The 17,329-nt window shown below is 39.8% G+C and overlaps 3 protein-coding genes and 1 non-coding gene across 5 annotated transcripts in view; 1 reads left to right on the forward strand and 3 right to left on the reverse strand.

The window, feature by feature from the left end:
- The window catches only part of LOC110832942 (ABC transporter G family member 23), a 71,778-nt gene that overhangs the window by 31,475 nt on the left and 22,974 nt on the right, over positions 1 to 17,329 (reverse strand). The gene's annotated exons all lie outside the window — the stretch shown is intronic.
- On the reverse strand, positions 376 to 448 carry TRNAV-AAC (transfer RNA valine (anticodon AAC)). Its single transcript has one exon. It is a non-coding gene; the product is annotated as a tRNA-Val (tRNA).
- Positions 1,187 to 17,329, forward strand: part of LOC110832945 (ABC transporter G family member 20) — a 39,405-nt gene continuing 23,262 nt past the window's right edge. Inside the window, exon 1 of one of the 2 annotated variants that reach the window (XM_087340154.1) lies at positions 1,187 to 1,317. The gene's annotated coding sequence lies outside the window, so the exon portion shown is untranslated. Of the gene's footprint in view, positions 1,318 to 5,589; positions 5,710 to 17,329 lie in introns of those variants that run through there. The other variant, XM_022070435.2, reaches the window with a different exon arrangement.
- Positions 14,703 to 15,416, reverse strand: LOC110832947 (uncharacterized). The gene has a single exon (XM_022070437.2). The coding sequence runs from the start codon at positions 15,387 to 15,389 to the stop codon at positions 14,703 to 14,705; it is 687 nt and encodes a 228-aa protein (XP_021926129.2). The 5' UTR covers positions 15,390 to 15,416.

Consider the following 17,329-nt stretch of genomic DNA (forward strand, 5'->3'; position numbering starts at 1 on the left):
ATATATTTTTGTGTCAAAAAAGTTACTGGCGAAAGTGAATGTTTTATTTTGTTACTAATTAATAAAAATTGCCTTCTATAGACCACGATACGTTTATTGCCTACGACGACAGTTCATGGATGAAAGATGAATGGAACTATCCCGAACGGCAGAATCATGGAAACGGTTACAGTGGATTGCCTTGCCCTTTACCGACTGAAAGTAACTGTAAATAATTATGTTAATCAAATGCACCATTCATCTCAAAAATGCACGGAAAAAGCAAATTTTCATGTGGAGAAACAAATCTCAAGGCGTCACAGAAATTATTTCCAATTTAATTTGTTCTTCGCACACAAATATAAAAGAAACAAATTAAAATAAAAAAAGTAAAAATGTTTCCGCCCGGGATCGAACCGGGGACCTTCCGCGTGTTAGGCGGATGTGATAACCACTACACCACGGAAACGCGTTATGTTTAGGTACTTCGAATACTGAAGACCTTCAAAGTACAAACGTTTTCTTCAATATAAATCAGTCTATAAGTAAGTTTAGTTCACCAAGAGAAACATAAGGACATTTCAGTTCTCTCCAAACATTTATATCTGCGAGCTATACGCTACGTTTCCCAACTAACGCGTGGAATTTCCCCGGTTCTAACCCTGGAATATTTCACCGTGTGGACTTCTAGGTAGGTACCATTGTTTCAAAGGAACATAGCGTCATCTTCAGGGCGGAAGATGGAGACAGTACGTTCGTACAAAATTTTACTAAAGCAACAAAATTTTAAACAGTAACAGCCTGCACGGCGAGACTCTTGACCTCGTAGGTATATACTATATCTGACGTAAGATTGATTGACAACTATAAGATTTTACTTAATTAAATAAACAGTACGCGTGAATCCTTTTTTGACGTAAATACGTCTACACGGAAGGGTCATTCGGCAAAAACAGAGTTACGAAAATATGTAAGATCCCAACAATGTGTAAATATGGACCGACAATGGTCAGCTTTTTTATGAACTCCTGCGTGCATAACAATGCTTTACTCCTTTACCTAAGAAACTAATTGTTATGTCATCTGTTTATTCGACATTGTTGTTTCAACAATCCGTTTTCGTTAGTGTGGAAAGAGCTGAGCTGTGAATCGCTTGTAGAAGAAGTGCGTCGTAGAGTAGATAATTTTGTGCTGTTAAAACGTTTTGGAATATCACAATTACTTATCTTATATAAGAATTATTAAGAAATCTGTGACAAAGCTCTCCACTGTCTCCATTTTAGTTTTGATTCACTGCGGGTGGACATCGTGGTCTCTTACAATTGAACAAAGTTTGAGGTAAGGGATTCCTATTTATTATTATTGTTCATTACATTTAATGTTTTCATCTGCATTTGTGAACTCGCATAAGAGAATTAGGTTTGTCCCCTGTTGACGTAAATACGTCTATACGGAAGGGTCATTAGTTACGAACATGTGTAAGATCCAGCGCCGAGTCACTTTAAACGTTCATTCCTCAAGAATGGTAAGAGTAAGGGTAATGTAACTTATATGTAAAATGATCAGTAAATAATGACCTTCAAGAATCTGTAATTTATTTCATTGTAATTATAATTGTTTATACATTTATTGTAATTTTAATGAACCAATGTGTACAATTTTCAATGCATCTGGCGCGTTAAGCGCCCGCCTCTCGAAAACCGTAAGAGACGGATCTGGACATATTGCGTACGAAATACGTAGTACCTCCTGAGCTTTCCATATCTGTTTTCAGATTTTACATATCACAAATGGTTTAGGTTCTACAAACATTTATTTATACAAACAAAGGCGCATCGCACTTCACGCTACTCCTGCGCTTGCGCAGTTGCGTCAGATTCTCCGGAACCGTGGTTCAACTGTCACTTTCTTGCATTCTTATCCAAGCAGGAGTTAATATAAAAGCTGACCATTGTCGGTCCATATTTACACGTTGTTGGTATGGATCTTACACATCTTCGTAACTAACGCTGTTTTGCCTAATGACCCTTCCGTGTAGACGTATTTACGTCAAAAAAACCCACGATCTACCAAAAGACGAAACAAGCTTAAATACCGAACTGCTAACATGATATAAGCTTGACCACGGAGCGGAAACCCACAACATGTTTTAATTAAATCCGAAATTATGTAAGAAACTTGCAGCTGGTGTGATTGGGGATTAAGTCCTTAGTTCACAACACTGCTAGGTTTTGATTAATTTCCTGGAAACATGTTGACAAATGCGGAACTAAAGTCACTTCAAAAAACTTTCAATATATATCGCCTTCTTCCACGCGTCTCAACAATGAAAAGTATTCTACTATAAAAATTTGTGATTTGTCGTCGTCGTCAACCTATTTGTAGTCACAAAATGACTTCATCGAAGAATGTTACGTTATATTTGTTTACTCGGCATTGTTGTACCAACACAATATATATTATAATAGAACAAAACAATCAAATTGGTTGGTTATAATATAACACAACAATCAAATTGGTTGGTTATAATAGAACACAACAATCAAATTGGTTGGTTATAATATAACACAACAATGACATTGTTGTACCAAACAACAATGCCGAGTAAACAAATGACTTGAGTAAGACACTAAACCAACCCCCCCTTCGGGGGGGTTGGTTTAGTTTCTTACACAAGATTTTAAAACGCAACCCCCCCCCCCCCCCGAGGAGCTCCGAAAAGAAGCGCTCTGCTCTAGTCTAAAATAAAAGTTATGATTCTATTGTTGACACTACAACTACTAGAGGTAGAATTCATTAGTTTCATTTTAAAAACTTTCCGTTTGAGAGCGATCATAAAATGTGACAGTTTAAAATTTTTTGGGAATGGCTGTACTGTTGCGGAATTTGCCAGCAAGTTTCCAGAATCTAATAGGGCGGAGGTTTAATAATCACCAAGGTCAACCTTCTTACTTCGCCAGGAATTCACTGTCATAATTCAAATGCCATTCTTTGTTGTCTCATAATTATAAATGTAAATAATCCGCGGTTTCAATGCTAGCTACTACGCACTTAAATCCTCACTGGTTGTTCCCTCGTCAATTAAATTCTCATTTTATCTTCGACAATGTGTAAATAATCATTCCTCCACGTAACTATGAGCTGTTACTTGGGAATTACAATGTTCCAAAGTTAATTCACGCAGTGGCATTGTTGAATATTTAAAATATGTCAGTTGTGGAGGTTCATAAAATAGCCCGGTGGTTTTGAAAGACGTTACCAAAGTTTCAGAGGAACGTACAGCCTCCATCTGAACCTCAGCCCGAAGATGGAGGCAGTAAGTTAAACCGAAACATTGATGACTGCCTTCAGATCCAAAAGACCACAATCGACACGTTCAATGCTGTGTGAGAACATCATTTGTTAGGAAGTCTGTAAAATGTATGGTGAAATTGCGTTCTTAAAAAGAACTCGTAACCTTGAGCAAACTGCATTTTTATAGTAACTTTCCATAACTTAGTAAACACGCATTTCTGTTTATTATTGTGTCTGGAAGGACGCTGTTTACCAGCGTTCACATAAAACCTGCTTCGGTTCAAAATATATTCAATTCAAACCAACCATTAATCCTTTTTTGTCATGTTTTTTTTGAAAGAGTCTATACCAAACGAACACAATGAACTTCGCTGGCCTTCTGTAAGCAACGCGTAATACGAAACCTGAAATAAGACACGGCTGTCTACAGATCAATTCTGAAAGCGTCTGACAAATTATGTTGACGGTTCATAAATGATATAAGATGTTAAGACATGCAATGAATGTCTTCTAAAAATGCAGAACTCTTTATATAGAATAAGATTTTTCCGGGAGCCTTGATTCAATTTCGAGTTTATTGATTTTATGGACGATGGACAAAGTCCAAAACCCGACAAACCCGACTATATCACACCATCATCAGAACGCTACAGAATCGAACTAACTAGATGGCTTACCGAACACGAAGGTTCATCACCGAACCAACCAAAGCCCTCCACCGGACCCTGTCCTGGGCCAACAAAATCCAGTCTCCTTCAACTCCTATCTCCCATAGATCCCGCCTGAGATTATCCTCCCATCTACGTCTAGGTCTCTTCCCCTCAGGCTTCCCAAATAGTGGACCCAACCAACCAGATGGCTTACCGAACACGAAGGTTCATCATCGAATTAACCAAAGCCCTCCACCGGACCCTGTTCTGGGCCAACAAAATCCAGTCTCCTTCAACTCCTATCTCCCATAGATCCCGCCTGAGATTATCCTCCCATCTACGTCTAGGTCTCTCCAGAGGTCTCTTCCCCTCAGGCTTCCCAAATAGTGGACCCAACCAACCAGATGGCTTACCGAACACGAAGGTTCATCACCGAATTAACCAAAGCCCTCCACCGGACCCTGTCCTGGGCCAACAAAATCCAGTCTCCTTCAACTCCTATCTCCCATAGATCCCGCCTGAGATTATCCTCCCATCTACGTCTAGGTCTCTCCAGAGGTCTCTTCCCCTCAGGCTTCCCAAATAGTGGACCCAACCAACCAGATGGCTTACCGAACACGAAGGTTCATCACCGAACCAACCAAAGCCCTCCACCGGACCCTGTCCTGGGCCAACAAAATCCAGTCTCCTTCAACTCCTATCTCCCATAGATCCCGCCTGAGATTATCCTCCCATCTACGTCTAGGTCTCTCCAGAGGTCTCTTCCCCTCAGGCTTCCCAAATAGTGGACCCAACCAACCAGATGGCTTACCGAACACGAAGGTTCATCACCGAACCAACCAAAGCCCTCCACCGGACCCTGTCCTGGGCCAACAAAATCCAGTCTCCTTCAACTCCTATCTCCCATAGATCCCGCCTGAGATTATCCTCCCATCTACGTCTAGGTCTCTCCAGAGGTCTCTTCCCCTCAGGCTTCCCAAATAGTGGACCCAACCAACCAGATGGCTTACCGAACACGAAGGTTCATCACCGAATTAACCAAAGCCCTCCACCGGACCCTGTCCTGGGCCAACAAAATCCAGTCTCCTTCAACTCCTATCTCCCATAGATCCCGCCTGAGATTATCCTCCCATCTACGTCTAGGTCTCTCCAGAGGTCTCTTCCCCTCAGGCTTCCCAAATAGTGGACCCAACCAACCAGATGGCTTACCGAACACGAAGGTTCATCACCGAATTAACCAAAGCCCTCCACCGGACCCTGTTCTGGGCCAACAAAATCCAGTCTCCTTCAACTCCTATCTCCCACAGATCCCGCCTGACATTATCCTCCCATCTACGTCTAGGTCTCCCCAGAGGTCTCTTTCCCTCGGGCTTCCCAACCAGTACCCGGTGCACACCTCTTGTCCCATCCATGCGTGCTACATGCCCCGTCCATCTCATTCCTCTCGATTTAATCACCCTGACAATATTGGGGGATTAGTACAGATTTTTAAGTTCGTCATTAAACCACTAAACGCATTCAGGAAGTTTTACTTCCATTAGTTTCATTTTCGTGTACATCGACAAAACGTTGATCTCCGATAGAAGACACTCATCTTCATAGGTGAGAACGTTTGCCTGGCGCTGGCTGTAGTAACAATCTTTTATCTGAGGGAGATAACGAACGAGGCTCTCTTGGCCTAGAAGGTAGAGAGAGGGTATACGCACAATGCAGTTCGTTTCGCTAGCCACAGTCGCTATTCGATGGCCGGGCGCGTAGGTTCAAGACCACAGTCGTCGTGAGTCAGGTGAGTACCAATTGACAAGTTCCGTGTCTTCTCAGTGTTCAGTTTTTCATACCAACGAAGATAAACACAAATAACTCAATACATTCGCCACAATTTTATTGAACAGTTGTGAAATTTAGTCTGTCACTTCGAAATAAAACATCGTAATGACGTTTCATGAACGCCCGAGTAAATTACTTTGACGGTACAACAAAAAATTGCAAGTGACTGATATCTTAATCATTTAATGAGTGAGTTATACAGGCTGTTTCTGAAATACACGGTACAATTTCAGTGGCGTGTCATATTCGCAACAAAAAAGAGTCTCGTTGGTCGCTTTACGTTAAGAGCGTTTTTATTTTACAAGGTTAAATATTAAAAAAAAAAATTAGTATAAATATGTCCACAACGAATCGCTGATAACAACGTTACAGACAACTGTTTTTTTTAAAAAAAAATACACGAAATGTCGTCCTTGAACTCCTGAACAGCGTGCTGCACGTGTCGTCAAGGTTGTCGCTCGATCTCAAAAATTCCAGGCGTGTTACGAATTAGAATTTATCTTCCACCATTTGTTATAAGTTCCGCTATATCATTTACTGTCGAAGTTTCCGTTGCTTCTGAGACGCTTATTTCTGAAACACTGTACGACGTCATCAGGCATTCCATGATCGGGAGTGACCAATTTCAAAGAATGCGGAAGACGCGGTCGTCTGTCGTAAGTTCCCATCCAAAAATTTCCCTACACGGATTTGAGGGGGGGAGTAACGAAAATTCTAAGTCCAGACCGTCCGTTTCAAGGTCAAGACCGCAACCTTACGTCGATAACGACTGGTCGATTACTCGGTTATTATCGACTACTGTGGTTCTGAGCGCGGAAAGATTATGTGGTCGATGATTACGAACTGAAAATGTTGAGGTCTTGGTCTATTTTAAAATAGTATCCTGGCAGTTATTTAGAAGGACAGAGGAAACATACACTCGCACTTAAAAATAATGTCATTTCCCGTGAAAACTAAGCACGTCTCAAACGCGAATCAACGTGCTTTATCACTTCGGCTATTGTCTGCAATTACTCTCGGTTACTACGTCAGCGAGCTCGAAGTTACACAACGGGAACTCAGAGCAGCTACCAGGAACCTGTCTGAACCTTACGCAACAGATAAAATAAATATTAAACAATAGACGCACCGAAGTTTACTTAAATAATTGGGATTGTTAACAAATTCATTTCCTACCTGAAAGAAAACAACATTGTCTGTTAAGAAGACCAAATGGTTAATGTTACTTGAACAAATAAAAGCCATTGTATTTTGGATCTCATAAGAATAAAATGCGCAATTACGTAACACTGTAACTGGTGTTACAAGTAAACGCCATGTTTTAAAGGGTTTTGATTAATAATTTTAATCTATCGATTAACAAAGGTAAACATCCAAATTTGCTTGGAATATGAAGACACGGATTTTATTATTATTATTATTATTATTATTATTATTTAGTGTTCTGTCTGAGGACAATTCCATATGAACAGGATCCTTCCATCCTTTTCTCGGACTGGGACCTGTTCATATACGTTCTTGGCAGATGATCCAGAAGTGGTTTGCCATTGCCTTCTTCTGTGTGTGAATGGAGTAATTGTTGGGATGCCACGGAGGAAAACTCCGTGTTGCCTAGACCACGGTCTTGCCCAACACAAGTTATAAATTCGGGCACCGCCGGGAATCGAACCCGAGACCCCAGGATCAATAATAAATGTGTCATTTGGAGCATCGGCTCATTCTAAATCGAAACTTTGCAACACAAAGGCAAGAAGGACACGCAAGGCTGCCATAGACGCAACATGATTGTCGTACGCTGTTGCAAGAAGGCAGGTATTATAGTTTCTCAAGCTTCTGTCTCCACGTTAAACTCCCACTTCCTGCAACTTTCCTGGGCTGGTTACTTAGTGGTCGATTCTGTACTGCATTTGTCGAAATTCATCGGAACAGAAATGTGAGGTTCATCCTGGTGTTTCCATAGTGACGGCCTCAGCTATTAATCGCAATTAACAAGGAGGGTCAATTACGAACATTACTCAACATTAAACTTGTCCACCTTGTGTCTTTTTTTAATAGAGGCATCGTGACCGAAACCAGTTGGTCACGTAGGATGGAAAGACAAAGAATGCGTACACTCCTTCCTGAGAAGCCGATAATCACCAATCCCTACCACCTCATCCTATTTCTCCAAGGTCCATTTTGATATTATCCTCACACCTACGTTACAGCAGTACAGTACCAGTTTAGTGATGGCTCGACCTCAAGATGTAAACAATTCATATATGGTTTGAGCTGGCGTTAGTAAGAAGTTTCGTAAAAGAATCTCTGAGATTTGAAGTTCCCACGGCGACGAGAATTAAGATGGCTGTCTTCTTGTATGGTAAATACACCGACGTTTAAGAGGAGCTTTCTGCATCCCATAAGGCAGTGGTATTCAACCTTTTTTGGTTCGCGTACCCCCAGATATAATTTCTCTTCAACTTTGTACCCCCAAAATTGTTGGTATATAATTCAAGTTATACATAGTATATAATCTACATCTAAAATAAATTAAATAACTTTCATTACTGATTATTCAGTGTTTATCATAAAACATTTTTTTTAAATTTCGCGTACCCCCTAAGATGTCTTCGCGTACCCCCAGATATAATTTCTCTTCAACTTTGTACCCCCAAAGTTGTTGGTGTATAATTCAAGTTATACATAGTATATAATCTACATCTAAAATAAATTAAATAACTTTCATTACTGATTATTCAGTGTTTATTATAAAACATTTTTTTTAAATTTCGCGTACCCCCTAAGATGTCTTCGCGTACCCCCAGATATAATTTCTCTTCAACTTTGTACCCCCAAAGTTGTTGGTGTATAATTCAAGTTATACATAGTATATAATCTACATCTAAAATAAATTAAATAACTTTCATTACTGATTATTCAGTGTTTATCATAAAACATTTTTTTTAAATTTCGCGTACCCCCTAAGATGTCTTCGCGTACCCCCAGATATAATTTCTCTTCAACTTTGTACCCCCAAAGTTGTTGGTGTATAATTCAAGTTATACATAGTATATAATCTACATCTAAAATAAATTAAATAACTTTCATTACTGATTATTCAGTGTTTATCATAAAACATTTTTTTTAAATTTCGCGTACCCCCTAAGATGTCTTCGCGTACCCCCAGATATAATTTCTCTTCAACTTTGTACCCCCAAAGTTGTTGGTGTATAATTCAAGTTATACATAGTATATAATCTACATCTAAAATAAATTAAATAACTTTCATTACTGATTATTCAGTGTTTATCATAAAACATTTTTTTTAAATTTCGCGTACCCCCTAAGATGTCTTCGCGTACCCCCAGATATAATTTCTCTTCAACTTTGTACCCCCAAAGTTGTTGGTGTATAATTCAAGTTATACATAGTATATAATCTACATCTAAAATAAATTAAATAAATTACATTACTGATTATTCAGTGTTTATCATAAAATAATATATATCTTTTTTTAAAATTTCACGTACCCCCTAAGATGTCTTCGCGTACCCCCGGGGGTAATGTGAACGTCACTGGTACTTTGACCACATTTTACACAGCTGTTGGTTGAGATTTCTTTTACCAACAGCTACAGTCATCATATTTACGAAAGATATCCTGAGAGTTTAGGTTATGTCATAATGGACTCGTGCTTTTCGAAATCAGTTGAACACAAAAAGGAATTGCGTAACTTAGGTAATGAAGTCACGTTATGTAAACAAACATGGAGAATGCATGTAATGATGAAGAAACGTTGCTATAATAACTCTGTTTTTTTTTTTGTAAGTCCCGTCTTTTTCTACGAACAGAACAAATTTGTACCACACTGACGGACTACGTAATCTCCTATAGTGAAAATTCTCTCAGTCGTCAACTTTTAAAATCAAATATCCCTGACGATTTTCTGGGTTGAGATTCTGTGGGCTTGCAAGTGAGTGCGTACAAAAAAAAATCTATTTCCATCTTCATGGCTTATATATTTAAATATAATTATCTGTTATGAAGTCCTTAAAACATGAATACATTTTACTGTATTCTTAAGTGGTTCTGTTGTATATTTCAATGTATTTGACCGAGAAGGAATTTTTTGTATCCGATCACATTTCCCAAGCTGTATAAGGTCATTTGAACACAGGGGACTGTGTTCGAAACCCGATTTAAGCATGGATATATCCTCGACGTTTTCTGTTGTACCATCCTATGTAGGACTAGGCACAGACATCCTGATGGCTCGTCTCTGTTTAAGGAATACTAAGATTTATTCTGAAGAGAAATTAGCTAGAACGTCAAACTTTTAAAAACTACCCTTTTTAATTAAATTACTGCTGCGTTAATTACGTAGACCTGTGTGCACCCGCACTGTTTTCGCTTACGAGCCTCAGCGCAAAAGAACTGCGCCCAACGGTTATAGTCTGCTCATCGCCGTGCGTGTCGTGACTCTCAAAAGAGCTTAGTCAGTGGTTCTCATACCTGAATAGGCGATCAGGTGGTAACACTCCCAAAACAGAGCTGCCAACCTAAAGGTAATTATGTATTTATTCCAAATGTGTTCTGACAATCTGGTTTGTGATAGGTCATACTGATGTAGCGGGAGGCTAGACAGTTTATTTCAGAAGAAATCAGGTGGTGCATATAATTACCACTGGGTTTTAAAGGGGTAAACAGAATTAACCAACTAACATTTGTAATAGAACCGTGTCTTTTATGTGCGCTAAGAACTGTATCTTTAAATATGACGTGATTGAGAATCGGGTTTTAAGCTTTTAAGGGAAAAATCCTGGCACGTCTATTTAATATAAATTTAAAAAACAACAACGAAGAAGTATAAGTATAATTATACAGAATATAAGAAAAAAAACATAGAAGTTTTGTGTGTCATGAGGTATAATTTAATTGGTCGTGACGAGGAAGTATGACGCAATGTGATTAGGGCGTTTGCTCAATAATTTTAACATTTCGAGATGATTACTGAAAAAAACATCCTTGTACTTAAAATACTTATTTGTTCTTCTGTCAATTTTCATGTCGGTGCGAAATTACAGAGTCAACACACTTTCTTGTTGGCGAATTTGTTCCTTGGACATAACCGGACAGACGTTATTGACGAAAGGCAAAACAAAGCTGACTTACGTTGTACGTTGATCGTGGACTGTCACGCCACGTGACGCTGTAGATGGTTACAAATGTTTAGAAGAAGCTTCATGCCCTCATCTTTAATCCCAAATACAGAGAAGACGATGATAACGTCTGAAACGTCAGTAAACAACCAGACTGTACGGCGCAACAACCCAGAAGACAGTCATCTTCATGCTCGCCATCATAAAACCCCAAAATCTCATGAATGTCCTTACAAAAAATATTTTCCTCTTACGTAAACATTTAACGGGCATAACTGACAGTATATATCCCAAGAAAATGCAGTAAAACGCGGACTAGAAATGCACCAGAGACATTAAGATATAAGAATCCGGTTCGGGTTCCGCGGATGATTTTCTGTTTCCAGTCAAAGTCGCCGCTTGAATTATCTCCTCTCTCCACTGGTCAGTCATGCCGACCGCGGACATTCGATCACGTTGCAATTAAAGCGGTCAAGGTACACTCTCGCTTTTTGCTTGAGAGAAAGCATCAAAACCCTGGTTTACCGTCAGATCTGACAAACGTGAACGAAGCTTTGTAACCTCCTACAAACTTAGAAATCAAAAACGTTAAATAACCTTCGATAGCCAATCTTTCAACACACTGGTCCATATCATCACAGATGTGTCTCCTCCTATACCGATCCGTGTACAGCTCCCTAAAGCGCATAGCAATGTAGGAATGAAAGACCTGTTTCAAATCGGAGTTAACAAGTTCATGTTCAGTATTCATCTGACCTTGTAAAAATGGATCGACAACTCGTCCAAAAAAAAAATTGGTACACAGTGTTTACAGCCAGACTGTACCACGCCTACAGCATGAATATGAATCTGACCAAACTCATGTTTGAGGCAGGGTTTGACGCTGATATGCCGAGGACGACGTCCCACAACTCGAATTTCGAGGCCTTCCGAATACGCAAGTTTGCCATCAGGCGTCAGAAATCGAAACGTTGAAATCGTCAAGGGATATCCGTGGAAATTTAGAGGAATTTTCTCTAGGAACAGCGAAGCGTTAAGTAGGAAGTGACCCTGGTTAGTCTTGTCCACTGCCAACTGATCTATGAGACACAGCGACCTGGCGGCATGTAAGGAAATCGAGAGTAGACGCTCAAAGCTGACAATTCTTCGTAATAAAAAAGGTTCAGACTGTCTGCATATTTTACTCGGGATGAAATTACCGTCGACAGAATAATTATCGCATTAGAAATCTTGTCATTCCACAGGTCATTAAGAACATCTTCTACTGAATTTTTCACGGACGTGTTTCTTGTTTCAGTGACTCCCAACCACAAACTTTGCATTTGGGTTCCACCCCACACGTGTTTTAAGATCAGTTAGCTGACTGACTCCTTGCTTCTCGCACTAGTGCTTCTTAAGTGTCTCCCGAAGGCCTCTTCCCCTTCTAGTTAAAACAAATACTTGCCTGGTGTAATTCCTTCAGGAGTTTTGCAGTTGTCTCAAATACATGATTATACAGTACAGAATTGGGGTCTTCTTCATTACGGTCAAGGCTTCTGTATGATACTACCAAGGTGTGTTTCGGAGCAAAATACCCTAGCTCGACGTCACGCAATCACTGCCCAAGGCGAAGCTGCATTTCGCAAAACGCGTTCTTCAGAAAAAGAAGGTTGTCAGTGGAACCACGGTTCCGGAGAATTAGACGTAAATACGTCTATACGGAAAGGAAGTTTATATATTGGCTTTATTCCAAATATCTCCTTCATACATGCTTTACAATTGAGATAATCAACTTGAATTAGTTACGCTTAAGATGGGTCTGTGGTAGCTGAATGTAATGTAAAGTAACGTAATGTAATGTAAGGTAATGTACTGTGGTTTCCAAGGTAACCACTGTTGTTTATTTGTTGATAAACAGATGACGTTTCCCAGGTAACATAACAATGAAGTTACACTTTTTCGTAACACATTTTTGCCGAATGACACTGACCCTAAAATATAGACGTATTTACGTCAAAAAATATCAGGTTTAATATGTCCATATCCAAGGGCCTCTACCGTCATTAAACAATATAACTGCATACAGTGCAACAAACGCTATTTGAAATAAACATTTTTTAGGAATTTGTATCAAACCATCTTTCCCAGTAGGTAATAATGCGGTAATATGAGAATAAATTGAAACAGAATTCAAATATGATTATCATTTTATGGTATTGGACATTGTACTAACCTCATATTGTCATGTCCTACGACAAGGAGACAAATATTAGAATTTCATAGTGCAAACAGCAGAGACTTTATAATAGTTCCTGAGTTGCCAAATTTACTCTAACGAACAGTATGAAGCTTCCACAGACATACAAAAAGTATGTAATCGTAACAAATTTAAAAAAATAAATAAAAATTTAAGACATTTATAAAGATAATTTATGACTCAAAATACTATGATATCGATTCACTATATGTAGAAATATACACTACTTTTTTGCGGTTTTATAAACTACTACATCAGTTTCTATAAAATTCTAATATATTCTTCGTAAAGTTTTGTGGGTTACAGTTAACACATTTATCAAATATGTCAAAAATAACCATTCCAACTGAAGCGGATAGGATGGCCACCTGCTTCTGTACGTATAGTGAAATTTATCTTCAAAATAAACTTCCTATCCAAACAATTTTTGAGAGGCGCTGACAAGCCACAGATTCATTACGTGCTTCGGCATTTTTAACGAGGTTATGTATAAGTCGACATGCTATACAGGTCAGTTTATTTCTGCATAAAAAAAAATTGGTATATGAGATGATGTTTTCACGGCGGCAAGAGTTAAAATTTTGGTATTCGGTGTACCCTGAAAATGGAGGTAGAATACTCCTCCGAAACGGTGAACGCCTCCCAGACAACACAGAACAACATCCCAAAAAAAGGTCGCCTTCATATGTACTTACTATTTGTCAGATAGGTGGACCACAAAATTAGTAATTTATATAAGACAATAAATTTTAAAGAATAAATAGATAAGTGATATTTCCGTTCGATTGTAATTAACAATGTCAGTTAAAAACATTTCCTGCCCATCAATCTTCAATTTGAGTTACTTCTGGGGTTTAATCGAATCGGATTAAAAATTAGGATGATGGATAATGTTCAGAAAATTTTATCACTGTAAGAATACCATTATCACAGATTCTTAGATTTAATATTAACCCTATGATGCCTAAGCTCGCTTAAATAACATTTAAGACTTCAGTCCGTACCGCGCAGAAAACACCACATTCCACCGTTACAAAGATCAACTGGTTAACGCTGTTTAAGAATATAATCTCTGTTTACAGTGAGAATTATACGAAACACAAATATAATCCGCGGGGAAAAATTAGGGTTCTGATGTGTAGTTACCATTGGCTTTTAACGGGGTTAAGGATTATTATTATTTAGTGTTCTGTCTGACGACAGGTCCATATGAACAGGATCCTTCCATCCTTTTCTCGGACTGGGACCTGTTCATATACGTTCTTGGCAGATGATCCAGAAGTGGTTTGCCATTGCCTTCTTCTGTGTGTGAATGGAGTAATTGTTGGGATGCCACGGAGAAACCGGGGAAGCCCCCGGAGGAAAACTCCGTGTTGCCTAGACCACGGCCTTGCCCAACACAAGTTATAAATTCGGGCACCGCCAGAATGAAATTATTAAGAGAGAGAAAAATTTAATACAACAAACGAAAATTTGTCATGCACTTTTACGCAGGACCATTTGTTGCTAAAGAAGAAGAACTTTTCCATCTGCGCCAAATTTTCATAAAGCTTGATGTAATTTGTGAAACGGCGTGAATTAGGTCGCGTGCCGTAGAGAGTCCCCGCACCGCAGGTTTCGAGACCCTGTACTACTACTACATGAGAGTTCACGTAAGAACACAAGAACAGAACACACGAATCCCAGAATAAGCATTATGAAAGCGGACTGGAAATGCATCAGCAACATTACACTGTAATCTCCACCGTAAGCAGTTACGTTCTTGGCGACAGTCAGACGTTCCACATAGACAATATCTCTCCACCACATATCGATTAATCCCGCGGATAAACCGCGAAGAATGATCTGATCGAACCTTTCCAACAGAGGACTCCCTTTCTGCAGATACATTGCCATGAACAAGGTGGTAAATGTCTCATCGAGGTGGCAAAACAGCGGTTTTCCATCCGTGTCGACAAATTCCACCGAAGTCATGTAATCAGCAAACAGTTTGACGATCAGAACGGCAAAGTCTCGTTCATGAGCCATCCTGCTGATGCATTTGTTCATGTCGAAACACATCTGTCGATTTCTGTAACGAGGCCCCGACAGTTCCGTGTTTGAGAGCTCCGTTACTGGATGGTAGCCGAACTTGATTCCAGAGTTAAGAATTTCGTCCTCCGAGGATATTTGTTTCTGAAGACCCGGGTTAATCAGAAAGGTGGTCAGGAAAGTCTGGTATACCGTATTTATCGCCAGGCTGAACATAACCCACACCAAAAACATCGCCCTCACCTCAAACCTGCCGAGAAATAGAACGAGTTAGAAAATGTACCCGTAGCTCTCGCAAGGACGTGTCTGGCTGGGTTATAACGTCGCCAGAAAATCCTGACACGTAGCTGGGAATTTATCAGGTAATCACGGTGACCATAGGGAAAATTCTTGAGGCAACTGTTAATATATTACACACAGACAGGCAGGGCGGATCTAACAGACTCATTATTTTCAAGGTTTAGGTACGAACATGCCTAACTCATGTCAATATCTAACAACGTGCATTACGACAAGCAAATCGTTTATGGAGATAGCAGGGACTAATGTTTTAGAAGACAGCAACGTACTGAAGACGGAGGCAGCAGTTGCCTCTTTATATCATTACAATAAATGTTCCTCATAAAATTTAGAATTCACCTACACATTTCTCCTTCTTGAAGATGGAAACAGTATGTTCCTCCGAAACGTTAATATTTACTTACAAGACCGCACGACATTATAACCCAGAAGATCAAAATCGTGTGTGAGAGAGTGAGAGAGAGAGGGGGAGTAATTGCAGTCCAACGTTTCTGACTGGCTGTATTAATTTTCAGTCACTATAATGACTAGACTCCGGGGTTATATTCCCGACAGGGGCATATATTTTTCTCATCACCACCTCTGGAAGTTACCACACGTCTTCATGAAGTAATGACGTGCTTAATTAACACATGGACAACTATACCGTGGGACATTTTTAAACTTATTAAATCTTTTATGTTCAGACGACAGACATGCCAAAGGTAAAGTACTCCCGTGGTACTAATACTTCTCCAGTTGAACATATTTTTCATAGTGAAACATCTTACCAATGAGGCACTGCATTTGGAGCAGAAACTCCAAGAATAACAGCCCACAAGTTCAACGGGGACACCGTAAAGTTGGAATAGGCTGAGGCCCCGGGAGATCCAGATGTTTTCACAAGACAGCAGACTAAAAGCGAAACGAAGACCAGGGCGAGGATAAGCACCAACCACATAGAAGGGTAGAATACCCTTGTCAGGCTCAACCAACCATGGGACGTGCCACCTGTAACCATCAGCGACGTCAACTCCCTCAGAATACTGATAATTGTCGTTCAATATGGAACCGAATGCTACGTCAGATTTGCGCTCAATAATATGTCCGATAACTCCAGTCCACGACCCGTTCACAAGCGTTCCCCATCGTTCACCGTCAGATGGAGGCGGCAGGTACACGGGTATCATATTCACTGCATTCATCAGCATGTTAAAATGTCGTATCTCCACCCCACCTTCATACGAAATATCACCGTCTGCGTTCCTAATGAGGTTTCTTACCATGGTCCCGAAAGGAAACGTGTACACTCTAATGGGGCATCCGTGAAGATCATTTGGTACTTTCTGTGGGAACAAATATGAGTTATGAACAAATCGTCCGTCTCCTTCGGAATTCGCTACCCAGATATCTAACAGAACAGGATCTGTGGATTTAGCACAGCGATCTGGTGGCTGGTACGGGAACCACGTGTACACCTGGAGAACAGGAACAAATTCCCGACTGTTCCTCGTTCTGTTATCTGCTTCGTGTGTGTGTTTTCCAGGCAGAATCACAATTACGTTGACAATATTCTCCTTCCAAAGTTCAAAAAATATATCATCTGCGGTTGCATTGCACACCGATTTATTTACATCACGTACCATCACCACGATAACAAATTTCGCCTTTGGATTCCATCCAGAAGAGGTCTTCAATTTCTAAAGTTGGATTTTTACTTCCTGTACAACCCCGTCTGCCTGCCCAAACATAATATAACTCTCGTGTTTGTCTTCAGTTCTCCGTTCCAATTCACCGAATGGACTTAAAATCAGGACATGCCACGAAACAGACTGATGGATCTCCTCCAGAAACACATCGACTGTATTCTTTGTTTCTTCACACGACAAAGAATT

The sequence above is a fragment of the Zootermopsis nevadensis genome, unplaced genomic scaffold (genome assembly GCF_977971745.1).
Source record: "Zootermopsis nevadensis isolate Lab colony 2312 unplaced genomic scaffold, Znev_1.0 Znev_ptg000061l, whole genome shotgun sequence".
NCBI classification, from domain to species: domain Eukaryota; kingdom Metazoa; phylum Arthropoda; class Insecta; order Blattodea; family Termopsidae; genus Zootermopsis; species Zootermopsis nevadensis.